This window comes from Anabrus simplex, chromosome 2 (assembly GCF_040414725.1).
Source record: "Anabrus simplex isolate iqAnaSimp1 chromosome 2, ASM4041472v1, whole genome shotgun sequence".
Classification (NCBI taxonomy): domain Eukaryota; kingdom Metazoa; phylum Arthropoda; class Insecta; order Orthoptera; family Tettigoniidae; genus Anabrus; species Anabrus simplex.
Genome location: NC_090266.1, coordinates 920757030 through 920773143, shown reverse-complemented (window position 1 = coordinate 920773143; position 16114 = coordinate 920757030). Strand labels below are relative to the sequence as shown.

Genomic DNA, 16114 nt, shown 5'->3' with positions numbered 1-16114 from the left:
TAATAACTGGTTCGACAGAAGGCAGTTCGGTTTTAGGAAAGGTTATTGCACTGAAGCTCAGGTTGTAGGATTCCAGCAAGATATAGCAGATACTCTTGGATTCAGGAGGTCATATGGACTGTATCATGATTGACCTATTTAAAGCATTTGATAGGGTGGATCATGGGAGACTACTGGCAAAAATGAGAGCAGTTGGACTAGACAAAAGTGTGATTGAATGGGTTGCTATATTTCTAGAAAATAGATCTCAGAGAATTAGAGTAGGCGAAGCTTTATCTCACCCTGTAATAATTAAGAGGGGAATTCCTGAAGGCAGTATTACTGGACCTTTAGGCCTATTCTTTCTTATGTATATAAATGATATGAGCAAAGAAGTGGAATCAGAGATTAGGCTTTTTGCAGATGATGTTATTCTGTATAGAGTAATAAATAAGTTACAAGATTGTGAGCAACTGCAACATGACCTCGATAATGTTGTGAGATGGAAAGTAGGCAATGGTATGATGATAAATGGGTTTAAAAGTCAGGTTGTGAGTTTCACAAATTGGAAAAGTTCTCTCAGTTGTAATTACTGCGTTGATGGGATGAAAGTTCCTTTTGGGGATCATTGTAAGTATCTAGGTTTTAATATAAGGAAAGATCTTCATTGGGGTAATGATTTCCATGATTTTGTCTTTACTTTTTATGTATGTTGACAACGTGTTAGGCAAGATTCCATACTCTTAAATGGCGATTTCAGTCTTCTTTACTCCTCTTTCCACTTGTCTTAGCACTTCACTGTTTTTTTTTTTTTGGCAAGTGTTGAACTACAGTATGCACCACGCTTTGACATTTTGAGCACACTGAGAGATGGAAAGGTTTACATTCCAAGGTCGACAACTTCGGATGGAGGAAGGGGAAAATTTCTGGTGGCCAAGTGTGGATGCCCGTAGACAAGGTATGGTCAAGGCCATGCTGTTGCTACACTCATTGACAGTCGTAGAGATAACGGTTAAGTCTGTTAACTATAGCAGCTACCTGACCATAACTAGGAATTGCAATAAAAATAGAGAATTTTTGAGAATTATTTGAAGGCTTTAATTCATGGAACTGTTACAAAATTAACTTGCAATAAAATCCTGACTTTGAATTATCCAAATTAGGCTTCAAAAATTTGAATTAAATATGAATTTTTCCATTGTTTAGAATAAGAATTTCAAGGGGAATTAACTTTTACTCAAATTATCCAATTTTTGAATTATCCAGTGTCAAATAAACCAGAGTCCATTGAATATATATTAATTCTTTCTTTTGTTTGTAGAAATAGAAGAAGCAGGAGGAGAAGAAGAAAACTCCAGGATATTATCCTCTGAATTACTGGATATTGAGGAAGAATCGGACTTATTAGAAACTGTCTTGCCAGAATATGAACCTGCAGAGATACGTCTCGCACGTGAAAAGGATCTATACTTCATCCCAACAACAACATACAGTAAGATATTCTAATGATGTTTTAAAAAAATGATAAAGTGAGTTTACCAAATTGCGGATGAACAGAGATTGATGAGAAGAAATCCTATATGCAGTAAACTGCCTATTTAGCGTGTTTAAAGGGACTTGATTTTTTAAACCTTAAATGGGTGTTCACCTCAAATTGAGCTTTCAGTAGAAAGCACACCTTTTCCAGAAATATTTGCCTGTATTAACATAAATTGCACAATCACACATTACCTACACAATGACAGCAATAAAATAAACAGATATCTACCCTACACACTCTGTAGTTGAACCTTTGTACTGTTTGTGCTCAAGATTACCCTGCTATCTAAACAAGAGGCCTGTATTGCACCATAACTAGCTTGGGGTCAGATTGTTCTTTGAAAAGAAAAATAATGCAAAAAAACTATAATTAAATTTAATTCAATAGTTAAATAAATAATGCATGCTCAGGTACAGCGTAACAAGTTTGTTCCTTTGAACAATCATCAGATTAACAGACCTATGCTATTTGCAGATCCCAACTGAGTAATTGCTGAAGGTTATGGTTGATGATCCTCACCACATACACAGGGAAATGTGGTGCCTAGTTGATAGATCATTATCTCATACATACATCTTCACTGTACCCTGGAACGCCTTTTAGCATTTAGTCTGCAAGCCTCTGCGAATTAACTAAGTGCTTCCATAATACTCGATTTATAACCAGCTCTGTAGCCTCTCTTCATTCCACATCTCTTAAATCTTGGTCTCCTTATACATCTCTGAGTTAGTTAAGAAATAATTTTCAATGTTATTTAGGAATTTGTTGGCTATTATTCCCATGGTTAACCCTTCCTTTTGAGAGTAGATTTTTGTTGGTGAAAGCAAAACTGTTTCAGTTTAAGGTTGTTCTTATAAGGTTATATACAATTTTCCATAAAAGTTGGAAAAGATACCACACTCGCACAAAAACACCTTAAAATCGGTAAGAAACAGCAATTGGTTTGTTTTAAAATTTTTGCAGATGCTTTCCAAACAGTGGCTTGCTCATTAGCACGGTATTTTCTAATTCCAATAGTCTGCAAACACGCATATTCAATTTTATTCTTAAAAATTGTAATAGCATCACTCCAGAGGCTTCTGTGGCAAACGTTTTCATTTTCTTCCTTCAGACAGAATCACCTAACCTAGGTTTACTGCAGATGTATTATAAATACATATTTCAAGCTCCTTGCAGAGTAATGATAAATATCTTGAAATATCTGGGGAGTACAAAATCAAATCACAGAAATGCCAAGGACAAAGTGTTGAACAGGGTGCAAAAAGGATCCAACTTCTTCCATCAAGTGCAGAACATATTGTGGGACAATGGAGTTCTTCAGAAGGCTAAACAGACCATGTTTAAGACGTGTCTCCTACCCATCATGACATATAGTCTGGAGAGTTGTGTCATGCATAAAAGAGAAGTAAGACAACTGCAAGCTTGTGAAATTAAGTTCCTTAGATCAGCTGTACAGAAAGCAAGGGAGGACAGAAGTAGGAATGATCAGATATGAGGAGACCTGCAGGTCAGCCTGACCATGGAAGAAAGGCTGAGTGTTGCAAGGCTGAAGTGGCTAGGACATGTTAAGCGGATGCAGGCGACTTGAACAACAAGGAAGTACTTTGAAAGGATCGTTCCTGGTTGATGACCAGTTGGACGTCCTAGAAAAATATGGTTAGACCAGATAGGAGAAGACCTAGAGAAGAGAGGAGGAACATGGGATGCTCTAGAGAGAAAAGAAGCATACCAGGACTGTAATAAACGGAGACACATCATTCTCAAACATCCTACCCGGCTCGCTGGAAGGAATTCATGAAGATGATGTTGATGCCTTTCAGAGTTCTGTCTGCCAGCCTCGGGTGAATTTACTACAGTACTAGTAATGTTATTGATTTGACATCCCACCAACTGCTTTTACGATTTTTGGAGATGCCGAGGTGCCAAAATTTTGTCACGCAGGAGTTCTTTTAAGTGCCAGTAAAACTACTGACACAAGGCTGGCGTATTTGAGCATCTTCAAATACCACCGGAATGAACCAGGATCGAACCAGCCAAGTATGGCTCAGAAGGCAAGCAATCTACTGCAAATTGACTAATCGCCTCCAGAATCTTCTACTTGTAACTTGCTCTGTGGCCTCATTTAGATCCATACTGCTTATCTTTAACCTTTTAAGTGCTGAGTTACCAGTTGGCTTTTGGTACCTTGGTACCTCAGTGCTCAGTTTTTTCATTCGTATGTAAAAAAAAAAAAAAAACTGTAGAAGCCTCATTTATTAACTTATCAGTGGGGTGATTAGCTTAAAATGTTTTAAAATCTTGGTTCTTTATAAATCTAAATGCAAATGGAAAATCCTATACTTATGTTCAATATTATTTTGAGAGAAAACAAAATTACACTTTTGTGCCCATGCATACATTATCTTTATATTAAGTAAAGAGCCCAAAATAATATTTCCTAAAATCTGCAGGCAACTAATACATGTAACTTCTTAAAAGTACATAAGTTGATATTTTAAAATACTTTCTAGACCTGGAATGTTGTGATATTTAAATAAATGTTTTCTACTGGTTGTTTGTGATGCCGATTTGTTCAACTATCTGCATCATCTCCACTGGCAAAAATGTTTTTTTTTTTTTTTTTAATCAATGATTTTTGGGTTGTCATCAAACACTACTTGACCCTCAGAGTCTGTCACAGTTACTTGAAAGTTTGGTGGGGAAAAGTAATCCCTCCGCCACAAAAATAGTGATAAAATAGCTTTTGTACTCACCGTGTTTTTCTTCTTTCATTAAGAGGGAGATTCTGTTTCTCTCCCACATACAGTGTTTTCGGCACTCTCTGTATCACTCTCACTTTCGAAATTGCTTAACAATTCATTAAAATCATCATCTCCATCATCACTTTCTGCTGTGGTTAATAACTGAAAGATTCTTTGATCCGAAATAACATTGCTCAAGGGCAACTAGATTGTTGTTCTGCCATGTTTGTTTACATCACAGAAGAACTCCACAGATGTCTACAAAAAGTTCTGTAAGTTACTTCTGGAAGCTATAATCTGTGATCAGTTAGGTCTACATAGTGCCCAACAGATGGCAGAACATTTCAGAGATCAAAGTGGCATTTGATTGTAAACCAAATTGGCACTCGAGAATGAACCGGGTAACTAAAAAAAAATTAAAGTTCTCGTGCACCGTCTGTAGACGGGCGTAGCAGTGCTGGACCGTCTGCGTAGCACTCAGCGGGTTGAATAATTGGAAACCGAGTCCAAACAGCGTTGCCTTCGTCTCCCTCTATTTCTCTTACCGAGCCCATTATTTTCCTAGAAAACCTATCCTTCTTCATTCGCCTCACATGGCCCCACCATCGAAGCCAGTTTATGCATACAGCTTCATCAGTCAAGTTCATTCCTTAGCCGTTATCTCTTCATTCCTGGTACTCTCTTGCTATTGTTCCACCTGTTTGTACTGGCGATCGTTCTTGCTACTTTCATATCTGTTGCTCTAACTTATGAATAAGGTGAGTTCACCCACCTTCCACTCCCATGAAGCAAAGTTTGTTTGAAAACAGACTGGTTTAAACATAGTTTCGTCCGGGAGCTGACTTCATTCTTACAGAATATCAGTCTTCACAACTGAGAGTTCACTGCTCTACCTTGATTCAGTCTCACTTATTATACTACCACCCTGGGAGAATACAAGTCCTAAATACTTGAAATGATTTGCCTGTTCCAGTTTTATATTCCCAACCTGACATTCTGTTCTGCTAGGATTGTGCCCTCCTCAAATCACCTTAATCTTCGAAACATTAATTTACACATCATATTCACTGCATCTATTTTCAAGTTTCAAGATATTACACTGCACGCTTTCAGCACAGTCTGCCATTAAGACCAAGTCAGCAGCAAAGACCAAATAGCTTACTACATTTCCACCTAACTGAATCCTTCCCTGCCACTTTACATCGTTCAGTAGATGATCCATGAAAACTACGATAGCTGTAAATTAACTAGTGGCAATGTAGTCTAGACACTCGCAGAAGATCAGGCATGCGCAAATAGGATATGGGAGCGGTCAGGTGGCAATGTTGTCGGTGTGTGGTGTGTATCTGATGGGCATCCAGTTGCGAGTGTTGTTGCTGTGTGGCCTTAAAGTAAAGAGTGTTGATTTCAGAGCTCTAAAGCATACTTTCAAAAGGTGATCATTCTTTGTGGCAAAAATGCATCAGAATGTTAGAGAGAATTGCGTGAAGCCTGTGGCGAGAATGCATTACTGTATAAGACAGTTGCACGATGGGTTAAATTGTTTTATGCGGGCTGGAATTATACTGTGGATTTGCACTGCATAATTCGGTCGTCAATTTCTCAAGATCAGATTGACATTGTGAGTGGTCTCGTTTCCATAGATCACTAATGGACTGTCCGGGAATTATCCGTTGAAGTTAGTCTCAGTCATCAAACGGTGTGGCACATACTGACAAAATGTAACATGAGGAAAATTGTGTCCTGTTGGGTTCCACATCAACTCACCGACGTACAGAATTGGCACTAGTATGCACTGCCTTGTATCCATCTGGATAGATACCGCAATGAAGGAGATGCATTTCTGCAGTGTAATTTTTTTGTTTTTGCTATTTGTAATGCGTCGCGCCGACACAGATAGGTCTTATGGCGACGATGGGATAAGAAAGGCCTAGGAATGGGAAGGAAGCGGCCGTGGCTTTAATTAAGGTACAGCCCTAGCATTTGCCTGGTGTGAAAATGGGAAACCACGGAAAACCATCTTCAGGGCTGCCAACAGTGGGATTCAAACCCACTCTCTCCCGGATGCAAGTTCACAGCTGCGCGCTCCTAACCGCCCGGCCAACTTGCCTGGTCTGCAATGTATTGTCACCATTGCTGAGACGTGGGCATGTGGGCACATGCCTACGAGCCTGAATTAAAGTGTCAATCGAATGAATGCCGTCACCAAGGTTTGCCATGTCCACAGAAGTTTCAACAGGAACCCAGTCGGGTGAAGCTTATGCTGAATGTGGCATACGACTATGAAGTTGTGTTATTCTTACGCATCCTGTGCGTGAGGGACAAACCGCCGACAGTGGCTACTATTGCCGATTTCTGGAGCGACACCTGTGTCTGGCTATGCGGCCCAAACATTCACATTTATTGCGAGACGATCGCCCTATTTTGTTGCATGACAACGCACATTGTCATGTCACAAACAATGTCAAGCTCTTACTGCAACGGTGGCATTGAGAGGTCTCGGAACACCCTCGGTACTCACCAGACCTGAGTTCTTGTGAATTTGATCTGTATCCAGAGTTTGAAGGAACCCCTCCATTGCTGCCAATTTCCTGACGTGGCATCTGTACTCTGCGAAGTAGGGTGCGCCATTGGAGCCATCAACAAAGAACGCCTTACCAATGGTTCTCAAAGGCTTCCCGACATTTGGCAAAAGGTAATAGAATTTGCGGAATGTAATGTAATTGTACTTGTTAGTTCATTAAATATTGCGTTCTGTCAGAATTGCCGCTTCTTTATTTACAGCCCTCATATGAACAACAAAGGGCCGGTTCTACCACCTACTGGTAAAGTAGCGCGTAAATTGCCCTCCGCGTAAAAGGATGTTTCCGTTCGACCACCCCCAGGTAGCGCTATCGGCAGCATAAATCGTAGTTACCCGGCGCGTAATGTATCGGCCACTTCGAGGGCCTGATAAGACTTTACCTGCCAGGCAAGTTTTGAGAGTTGAACATTATTAGTTGTATTTCTGGTGACATACAACTTAAATTAGCTTAGTATACTGAAAAAAGCATGATACTGTAACAGTGGCCGATATTGTATTGCAGGATCTTGAACATTAATGCTTCCCTTGAGTTAAAATGGTCACACCAGCCTTTCGCATCGGTAGATTAGGGAACACATTTTATACGTCAAGCTCTTGTAAAGAAACTTTAAAAAGATATAAAATCAAAATCTATGTGGAAATCATTTCAAATGGACTTTATTTTTCTACTTTTTCAGTTTTCAGACACGAGGTATAACTTAATGTATGTATCCTAACTACCTCGAGCGTTCTCGTAGCGTAATGGCTAACATGCTCAGCTTGTAATATGAGATGTGCAGGTTCGAGTCTTTATTATGATGAATCTTTTTTATTTCCATTATTAGCATTGTGTTAATCTGTATGCCTCTTTTCATACGTTCTTTTGTTAATAATATATTTCATTGAAATATTTAATCACAATATTATGTCTATTAGGAAATTGCTTTATATGTGTGCTACTTATAGAAAGTGATGTTATGATTAATAGCACATAGGACTGTCGCCCAGGTAGCAGATTCCCTATTAGTTGTTTACATAGTCTTCTTGTAAATGGTTTCGAAGAAATTGGAAACTATTCCATTCTCGAATTCCCCTTCCTATGAATGGATATTTATCCCGATTAGTTCTTTACATTTACAGTACCTTCCAACTTTATCTTCATAAAGTTAAACATTAGAATGAAATGCTTTATCAATAATTGGAAGCATGTGGAACTAAACGAGGTCACAGAACTAGTTGCAAATAGAGCATCGTTTAGATACTTAATCAATTCACAGAAGCCTGCAGATAGAATGCTCAAAGGCAATAAGTCCATAAAGAAGATGTGTGTGTATATACGTATATGGAAGCGCGTAAAAGAGAGTTAAGAACAACGGCAGGGAACAAAAATACATTTAAAAATGTAAATTAGAAATACGATGAAAACCTGCGTACCTTCTATTACGGAGCGAGTGACTTGACCAATCTACTACGAGAATACTTTTAAAAAACGCTGCCTTATATGACAGGTTATAACTGGTTTAAGAAAATGCAATCTCGAGATTTTAATCCCAATTAGGTATTGATATTGAAGATCATAGATTAAAATCACGAAAGCTTGACATAAATCATTGTCCATAATTCTTAAGACTCCCCTTATTAAGCTTTTTGGTGATAATCAGCAGACGCAAGCACAGGGAAATAAGACAATCAAAATGAGTTTCATGCATCTGACGATAGATAGCACCACACTCGAAAGCGAGAAGTCGCTGAAAATCAGTCTAGCCAACATCGTATTTCGGTGCCTAGCTCCGGGTAGCTACCTAGCGCTTGCGCAGAGGTGGTTGCACGCAAGCCAAAGTACCAGCCGATTTACACCTCCAGGTAGTTTACCTCCCGGGCAGCTGCCAGCCACTTTACCAGCAGATGGTAGAACCGGCCCAAAGTTGAAAGATTATAGCCTTGTTTAATCCCAGTAAGTACCTTGAACCAAGAAGTCATTCTGCTATAAATGCTCATTACAGCCTCATTGTCAGCATAAATACTTTTAATAACCTACCATTGATCCCATAAATCCCCAGTAGGGTTAACGTATTTTCCCTCAATACTCTGTTATACCGGTATGAAAAATAATTATCTTTTCCTTTTGTAGCACTTTTTGATTACCTGGCACATACTTAAAATCTGATCCTGACAGCCCCTATGTGGTCTGAAACCATGCTGGTTTTCATCCAAGTTACTGTCAACCACTGATTGCACCTTCCCTTCGAGAATCCCTGTGATCACCCTGCCTGGTATCTCTGATCAATGAAATATCTTGATAGTTCTTGCAATCCTCCCTGTTCCCTTGCTTATAGAGATAAATGCAATTGCTGCTTTTGTCCATTCAGGAGGTACCTTACTAACATTCCTTGCTAATCTTCGTACGTTATAAGCCATTTCATCCCTGCCTTCACACTACATTTCACCATTTTTGGTCTACCATATTTCACCGCATAATCGTCGCACATTTTATACCAAAATGTGTTGTGAAATTTCCCTTAATCCATATAAGTGTTTAAGTTATTCAATCCCTAGAATACCTGCACATTCCTAATAGACGTCCTGAATTCAAAGCCTATTATGCTATAGTCTGTTATGGATCTTGTGCATCTACCTTCCCATGTGAACTGTGAATAGCCTTATGCTTAAAGAATGTATTCGTAACTGCTAATCCCATACTAGCACAAAAGTTCAGTAAGTACTTCCCCTTCCTATTATCTTCCGTATCTTCCGCACACTTACCCATATCTTCTCATATTCTTCAATTCTATTTCAAACTCCTTGCATTAAAATCTCCTATTAGTACTCCTATCCTTGCTGTTGACCCTTGTTGGGATATCACTCAGTGCTTCCTAAAACTTGTAAAATTCTTCCCCATCTTCACCCTCACATGGTGAATAGACCAAGATAATTTCTCCTTAATCCAGAAACTGGATACAGCAAAAAATACCATCAGGCAAAAATGTAACATAAACTTAGATGATATGGCCAAACACATGATCACTACCTCCAAGTCAAGTAAGGAAAAACATATCATAAGAGAAGTCAGACATCAATTGAATAAAAAGAAAAGGTCAGCTCCACAATCATCTGAGTTCTCCGCCCCATTTAAACTAGAAGAGACTATAGAAGCTATGAAGTGCATGAAACCTGGAAAGGCAGCAGGTGTTGATGGCATTTACGCCGAATTTCTGTTACACTGTGGTCCAGCTACTGTCAGATGTTTGAACACCTTCTTTTCCAACATTGTAAAAACAGGTCATCTGCCTCCACTATTCAAGAAAATCAAGACCATTGCTATACTAAAGCCAAACAAAGACCCTTCAAAAGTTGAAAACTACTGTCCTATTGCACTGCTTAGTGTCACATTCAAGCTGCTAGAGAGACCGATCCACAATAGAATCTCCTCAGCCATCAACAAGGTTGTCCCTCTAGAACAAGCTGGATTTAGACCATGAAGAGGATGTAAGGAACAGGTGCTAGCAGTAGCAACTCATATCGAAAATGGCTTTGAGAAGAAGCTGATAAGCATTGGTGTCTTCTTAGATCTAACTGCTGCTTATGATACCGTTTGGCATGACAAACTGCTGCTCAAATTCATTAGTGTCATCCCTTGTCGGAAACTAACCACTCTAATAGGCAATATGCTGAGAAATAGGTATTTCCAAGTGTTTTCAGAAAACTCTACAAGTAGGGTGCACAAAATAAATGATGGGCTCCCACAGGGCTCTGTGCTGGCTCCACTCCTTTTTAATTTGTACACATACAATCTTCCAAATACCAAGTCGAAGAAATTTATTTACGCTGATGATATTGCCTTGATAACTCAGGATCAAATCTTCCCCGAAGCTGAAGCAACATTAACAGCAGATCTGAAGATATTGGATGAATACTTCAAACATAATTCTCTTCAACCGAATCCTCAAAAGACAGTTGTATAAACTTTCCATCTACGTAACAGACATGCAAATTACAATCCTACAGTCAGTTTCAGAGATGAGATTCTTCAATACCGCAGTAACCTTAAATACCTAGAGGTGACCCTGGACAAATCACTGACATACAAAATGCATCTCAAGAATGCAGCAGCTAAAATTAAAACCCGGAACAACAGATTACAGAAGTTAACAGGGACCACCTGGGGTGCCAATGCATCAATCCTTAGATCCACAGCTCTGGCTCATTCGTACTCAGTTGCAAAATACTGCTGTTCTACATGGTTAAACAGTGCTCACACCAAAGTAATTGACATGCAGCTCAATCAAGCAATGCGCCTCATCACAGGATGTATTCAATCTACTAACACGCACTGGCTATCGGTTCTAAGTAACATTCCACTCCCACCCCTAAAAGGATCTCAGTCATTGCTGAACACATGGAAGAAAATTGAAAACAGCCCACTGTTACCAATACATTCAGATTGTCCAGTATCATTACTGCAGCGATTAAAGTCCAGACAACCATCGTGGCGAACAGCAATCAACCTGCAAGACAATCACTTCAAAATACTAGTTGCATGGAACAATCAGTGGCAGAGCCAAATCTCCCTGACACATCATTACTTAATTAAAACTCCTTGGGAGCAGCCCGCAGGCTTTCATTCACCTCAATGACAGTGGTGTGTACTGAATAGGATAAGGACTGGCCAAGGAAGATGCGGAGCAATACTGTACAAGTGGGGATGGAAGTCCTCTCCTCATTGCGACTGCGGTGAAGAACAGCAAACCATGGACCACATAGTGCTCGAATGTCCCCTCAGAGAGTTTAGAGGCTCAATGAAGGATCTCCACAACCTAACACAAGAAGCCGTTGAGTGGATTAACCATCTGGACATAGTATTGTGAATAATTTTATGAACTTGAGAGTGTGTGTATATGTGTGTATTTTTGTACATAATTTGTAAATAACTGATATTCCTCCTTTCATCATACGATAAATAAATAAATTTCTCATTCTAATTCTTCCAACTGCTAAATCTACCCTCATCATTCATTCGCTTATTTACGTGCCTAAGGGAAGCTATGTTGCATGCAATAGTATTCCTGATGAACAGTCCTTCCACACACTGTGCCCTTTCTTTTTAACACCTTTTAAGAATATTTTATAATCTCCTATCTCTTCCTCGTTATCTCTATTTACCCAAATATTATTAACTCCCAACACATCCAGATACATCCTTTTTTCTGACTCAGCCATTTCTACATTCTTAATTCCATAAGCCCCAACAGTATTGATAGCTCCCCATCAAATTCCATTTCATTCGCCAAATTGTTTCCAAGGAGTCCCTTGCCTGTCAAATGGAAGTGGGACTCCATTACTCCCTTAGGGCCAAAGCTTGTTTAAAACATTCTGAGGATGCTCTGTTAAAATTCTGTGAAGCAAGATGCTACCCTTCTTACACACAGTCCCTGTGAGATTCTCCCTATAATGGTTTAGGTATCACCAGTGGATTATACAGTCCTAGGCGCCTGATTACTAGGAGGATCATGGCTCAGTTTATGTCCAAGATCCCAGTCCTTTTCCATAGCACCTGGTATCCCGACTCTCAGGACCACTTACTAGACCACTCGGCCATTGCCCTTAGTTCGCTAACTAAGAAGTGACTGCAGTAACCCATACCATGAACCATCCATAAAATCCATACGGATGGTATAAGTCAGTTTTGCTTGATTAAAGCAATGTTATTTGTTTGAACAGTACTTTACTTCTGTGCATTGGGGAGCTCAGTTTTTCAAATTGGTTTCCAGCCATATACCTCATCTGATCAGAAGTATCTGTACACCCTCTCAAAACAGTCCTCTGACTGCTGAGTACTGCTCAGTAATGGCCATTCGTACTGGGTGGGGCCTCACACTTGGCCTTCATTACATCTTACACTCTACTGGGGGAGACTGTCGAACAGGTGTTGGAACATCTCAGAGAAATGGTACATCATTTTTCCTGTAGCGCTATAGCAGGCCTAGTTAGTGATGAGAGTCGTTGAGATCTGGAGCGAAGTCGCAATTTTGGTTCTTTTTTGAGGTGCTTGATAGGATTGAACTCAGGGTTTTGGGCTGGCCAGTCAATATCTTGAACCTTATTGTCTACAAATCACTCTTAAACAGACCCTCACTTTGAGGCAGAGAGCATTATCATACTCAAACACACTGTGACTGGTGTTCTTCCATAGACAACACACATCTGGCTAAAATGCCATATTATCCTTCCACCTATAACGTGCTATGTAGTGTTACAAGAGGGCCAAATCCCTTCCATGAAATATACCCTGATTTCTACCAAATTTTACTGTAGGTGCTGTACAGGTTGGCATGTACGAAGGGCGTACTGTATTGTTTTACACTCTATTTTTTCTACCCAAATGAAGTACATTACACATCAGTTGTTACGTCCACCTTCTCAACATAATCTCCTTGTAACTGTATGCACTTTTGCCATCGATGTGTCAGTCTCTCCAGACCTTCCTGAAACCATTCTTTTGGAGTGCTGCGTACCCATGACTTGACAGCTGTGTCCAGTTCTGCAAAATCCTCAAAACAGTGACCATGCAGAGGTTTCTTCATGTTCCCAAACAGGTGATATCACTTGGTGCCAAGTCGGGAGAGTATGGTGGGTGTGGCAGCACCGTGAATCCCATTTGATCAATGGCAGCGGTGGTCTCTCGGCTAGTGTGGGGCCGGGCATTGTCATGTTGCAGAAGCACACCTTTAGCCCGTTTTCCTGGCTGCTTAGTTTGAATGACACGGCGTAAGCGTGTAAGCATCTTCAGTCCTCCTTAGGCCCATGGCAGTGTTCTTTACAGCTCCAAACACGGTTCTTAATGTTCACTGGTGAAATCTGCAGTTGATGGGTGGGTGTGTGAGCCTTGAACCCCAGTGCTTGCATTTTTTAGCGCACAGTCATGGTGCTAGCTGCACTGTTAATCGTGGCCCCAAATTCCAACCAGTCCATGAGGATGATGCCCTGTGTGTCCCAGAACACAGTCGCCATTCACTTGCCAACTGATGGCACTGTTCGACATTTATTTGGCGGTGGACTGCCCCTCTGCTTCCATTGTATCGATTGTTGTTTCGTTTCATTGCCAGTCACAAGCCTAGCCATGAAGTTGGTTGAATCTTGATCATGGCATTGCAAAAGTTCTTTGCACATGTCCACACGCCTCTGCTTTTTGTCTGCAGACAAGAGTCTAGGCACCCACGTGGATGACACATTCCTAACTGTAAGTGGCCGTGCACGATCTGCTGCAGGGTGTTTTGGGTAATTCCCGTGGCTGCCTCCATTTCTGTAAACATGATGCATTTGTGGATGACCTGTTCGACCCAAGCAGTGTTGGCTGGTGTTGACACTGTCACATTCCTTCCAGAACTGGTTCCCTTGTCCACTGATTTATGCCCTGTTTTCCAATCTTCCATCCATTTGTAAACTGTTTTCTGTGATGGCACATGTTCTCCACAGACTGCCACCAAGCGCCGATGAATTTCTGCAGAGGTCATACCTTCTTTCCATAGGAACCAAGTCGTATAGCACTGTCCCTGACAGTTGCTTTCCATGTTGTCTGCTCCTACACTGGCAGTGTTGTTATGAAATGGCTATGACGAGTACATTCGTTGGCCCCTGTGCGTGTGCTGTTACCAAATGGTGGAACAAGACACTAGTTACGCATCACCACCTTCAAAAGTGAAATGTGAACCACACCTGGACGTACAAAGAATAAAGTGTAAAACAATATAGTACGCCCCTTGTATTATTCACTTGGCACTCTCCACAACTAGCCCCTTCATTTTATTGCCACATAGTTTGATATGATTTTATTACTACAAATCGTGCATCTTCAGTCGTCCATAGGCCCATGGCAGTGTTCTTTACAGCTCCAAACACGGTGCTTAATGTTCACTGGTGAAATCTGCAGTTCATGGGTGGGTGTGTGAGCCTTGAACCCCAGTGCTTGCATTTTTTAGCACACAGTCATGGTGGTAGCTTGGTGGCACTGTGGAATTCACGGGCGACGGTATCACACGAAGTTGTGCGATTGTCTTGTACTACCTTTGTCAGTGCTTGAGGATCCGTATCAGTCAACACACACAGCTTGCCCAACTGTGGTTTTGTTGTAGTTGTGTCTTCCCATTTCCACATCAGAATCACATTCCTGACAATTAGCTTGGGTAATTTAAGGAGGGCTGAAATGACCCTGACTGAATGTTTACTGATATGACAACCAATAACACTAGCCTGCAATGATTTCCTAGTTATGGTGAAAATAGTGGTTCATATGGAAAACGATGTGCTGATTTTGAGAACACCAGCTGTCCTGCCGTAACATGTACAGATTTTATGTAATTAGGTATTTTATGTATATCCATGTTCAGAATTTGAATTCATTTCATCATGTTTCAAAAATTATTACCAGGCATCAAAATACATGAACAACAATAGTATTAGTGTGTAGAATTTTTTTGCTAGTTGCTTTACGTCGCGCCGACACAGATGGGTCTTATGGCGACGATGGGACAGGGAAGGGCTGGGAGTGGGAAGGAAGCGGCCGTGGCCTTAATTAAGGTGTGAAAATGGGAAACCACGGAAAAGTGTGTAGAATTTAGTAATTTAAAAAAAAAAAGTGCTTTATCATGTACCATTTACAAGATATCCTAAAATTCTTATATTATACAAATTTGCAGAAACATTAAAATACTTTTATCATGTCCAGACAAATTGCCAGTCATAACATTTGGTGGAATAGATGATATTAGGACTTACAATCGGGAAAGAAACACTAAGGGGCTAGGATATCCCTAGCACCCCTAGATGAAAATAAAATAAAACTTCATTGTTATATTGTATTGGAGTTATTGAATGCTTTGGAAACTTTATAGTGTATTACATAAAAAGAAATAGAAAATGCAAACCTATGCAGAGAATATTTTTGTGAAACAAAACACCAGTTTAACCCTCAGTTCTTTATCTTTGGCCGGCCATGTGTTTGAAATTCTCGGAGGGTTGGGTGATTTGACAACACAAGATCAACGCAGTGAAAGAATGAATAAATTTGACAGCATTGGTAGCACTGAAGAGAATAGTGCTAAAATATGTTAGCTCACAAAATATCTGAGTAAAGGAAGGATAAGTTAAGGTAAACACAGCCTTTACAGAAATGTATCTTAACATAGTACCACCATAGTCTTCAGTTGGCTTTCTTTTCTCATTGTTGTTGGAGTGTAATATTTGCTGGTTCTTAAGTGTTCCTTAATGTTGTACATAGTGCTTTATGTTAATATA

The 16114-nt window shown here is 40.1% G+C and overlaps 1 protein-coding gene across 1 annotated transcript in view; it reads left to right on the top strand.

The window, feature by feature from the left end:
- LOC136863731 (coiled-coil and C2 domain-containing protein 2A) overlaps nt 1-16114 on the top strand; it is a 569644-nt gene that overhangs the window by 133064 nt on the left and 420466 nt on the right. Inside the window, exon 7 of the mRNA XM_067140086.2 lies at nt 1301-1471. Coding sequence (XP_066996187.2) covers nt 1301-1471 — 171 coding nt within the window. The remainder of the gene's footprint in view (nt 1-1300; nt 1472-16114) is intronic.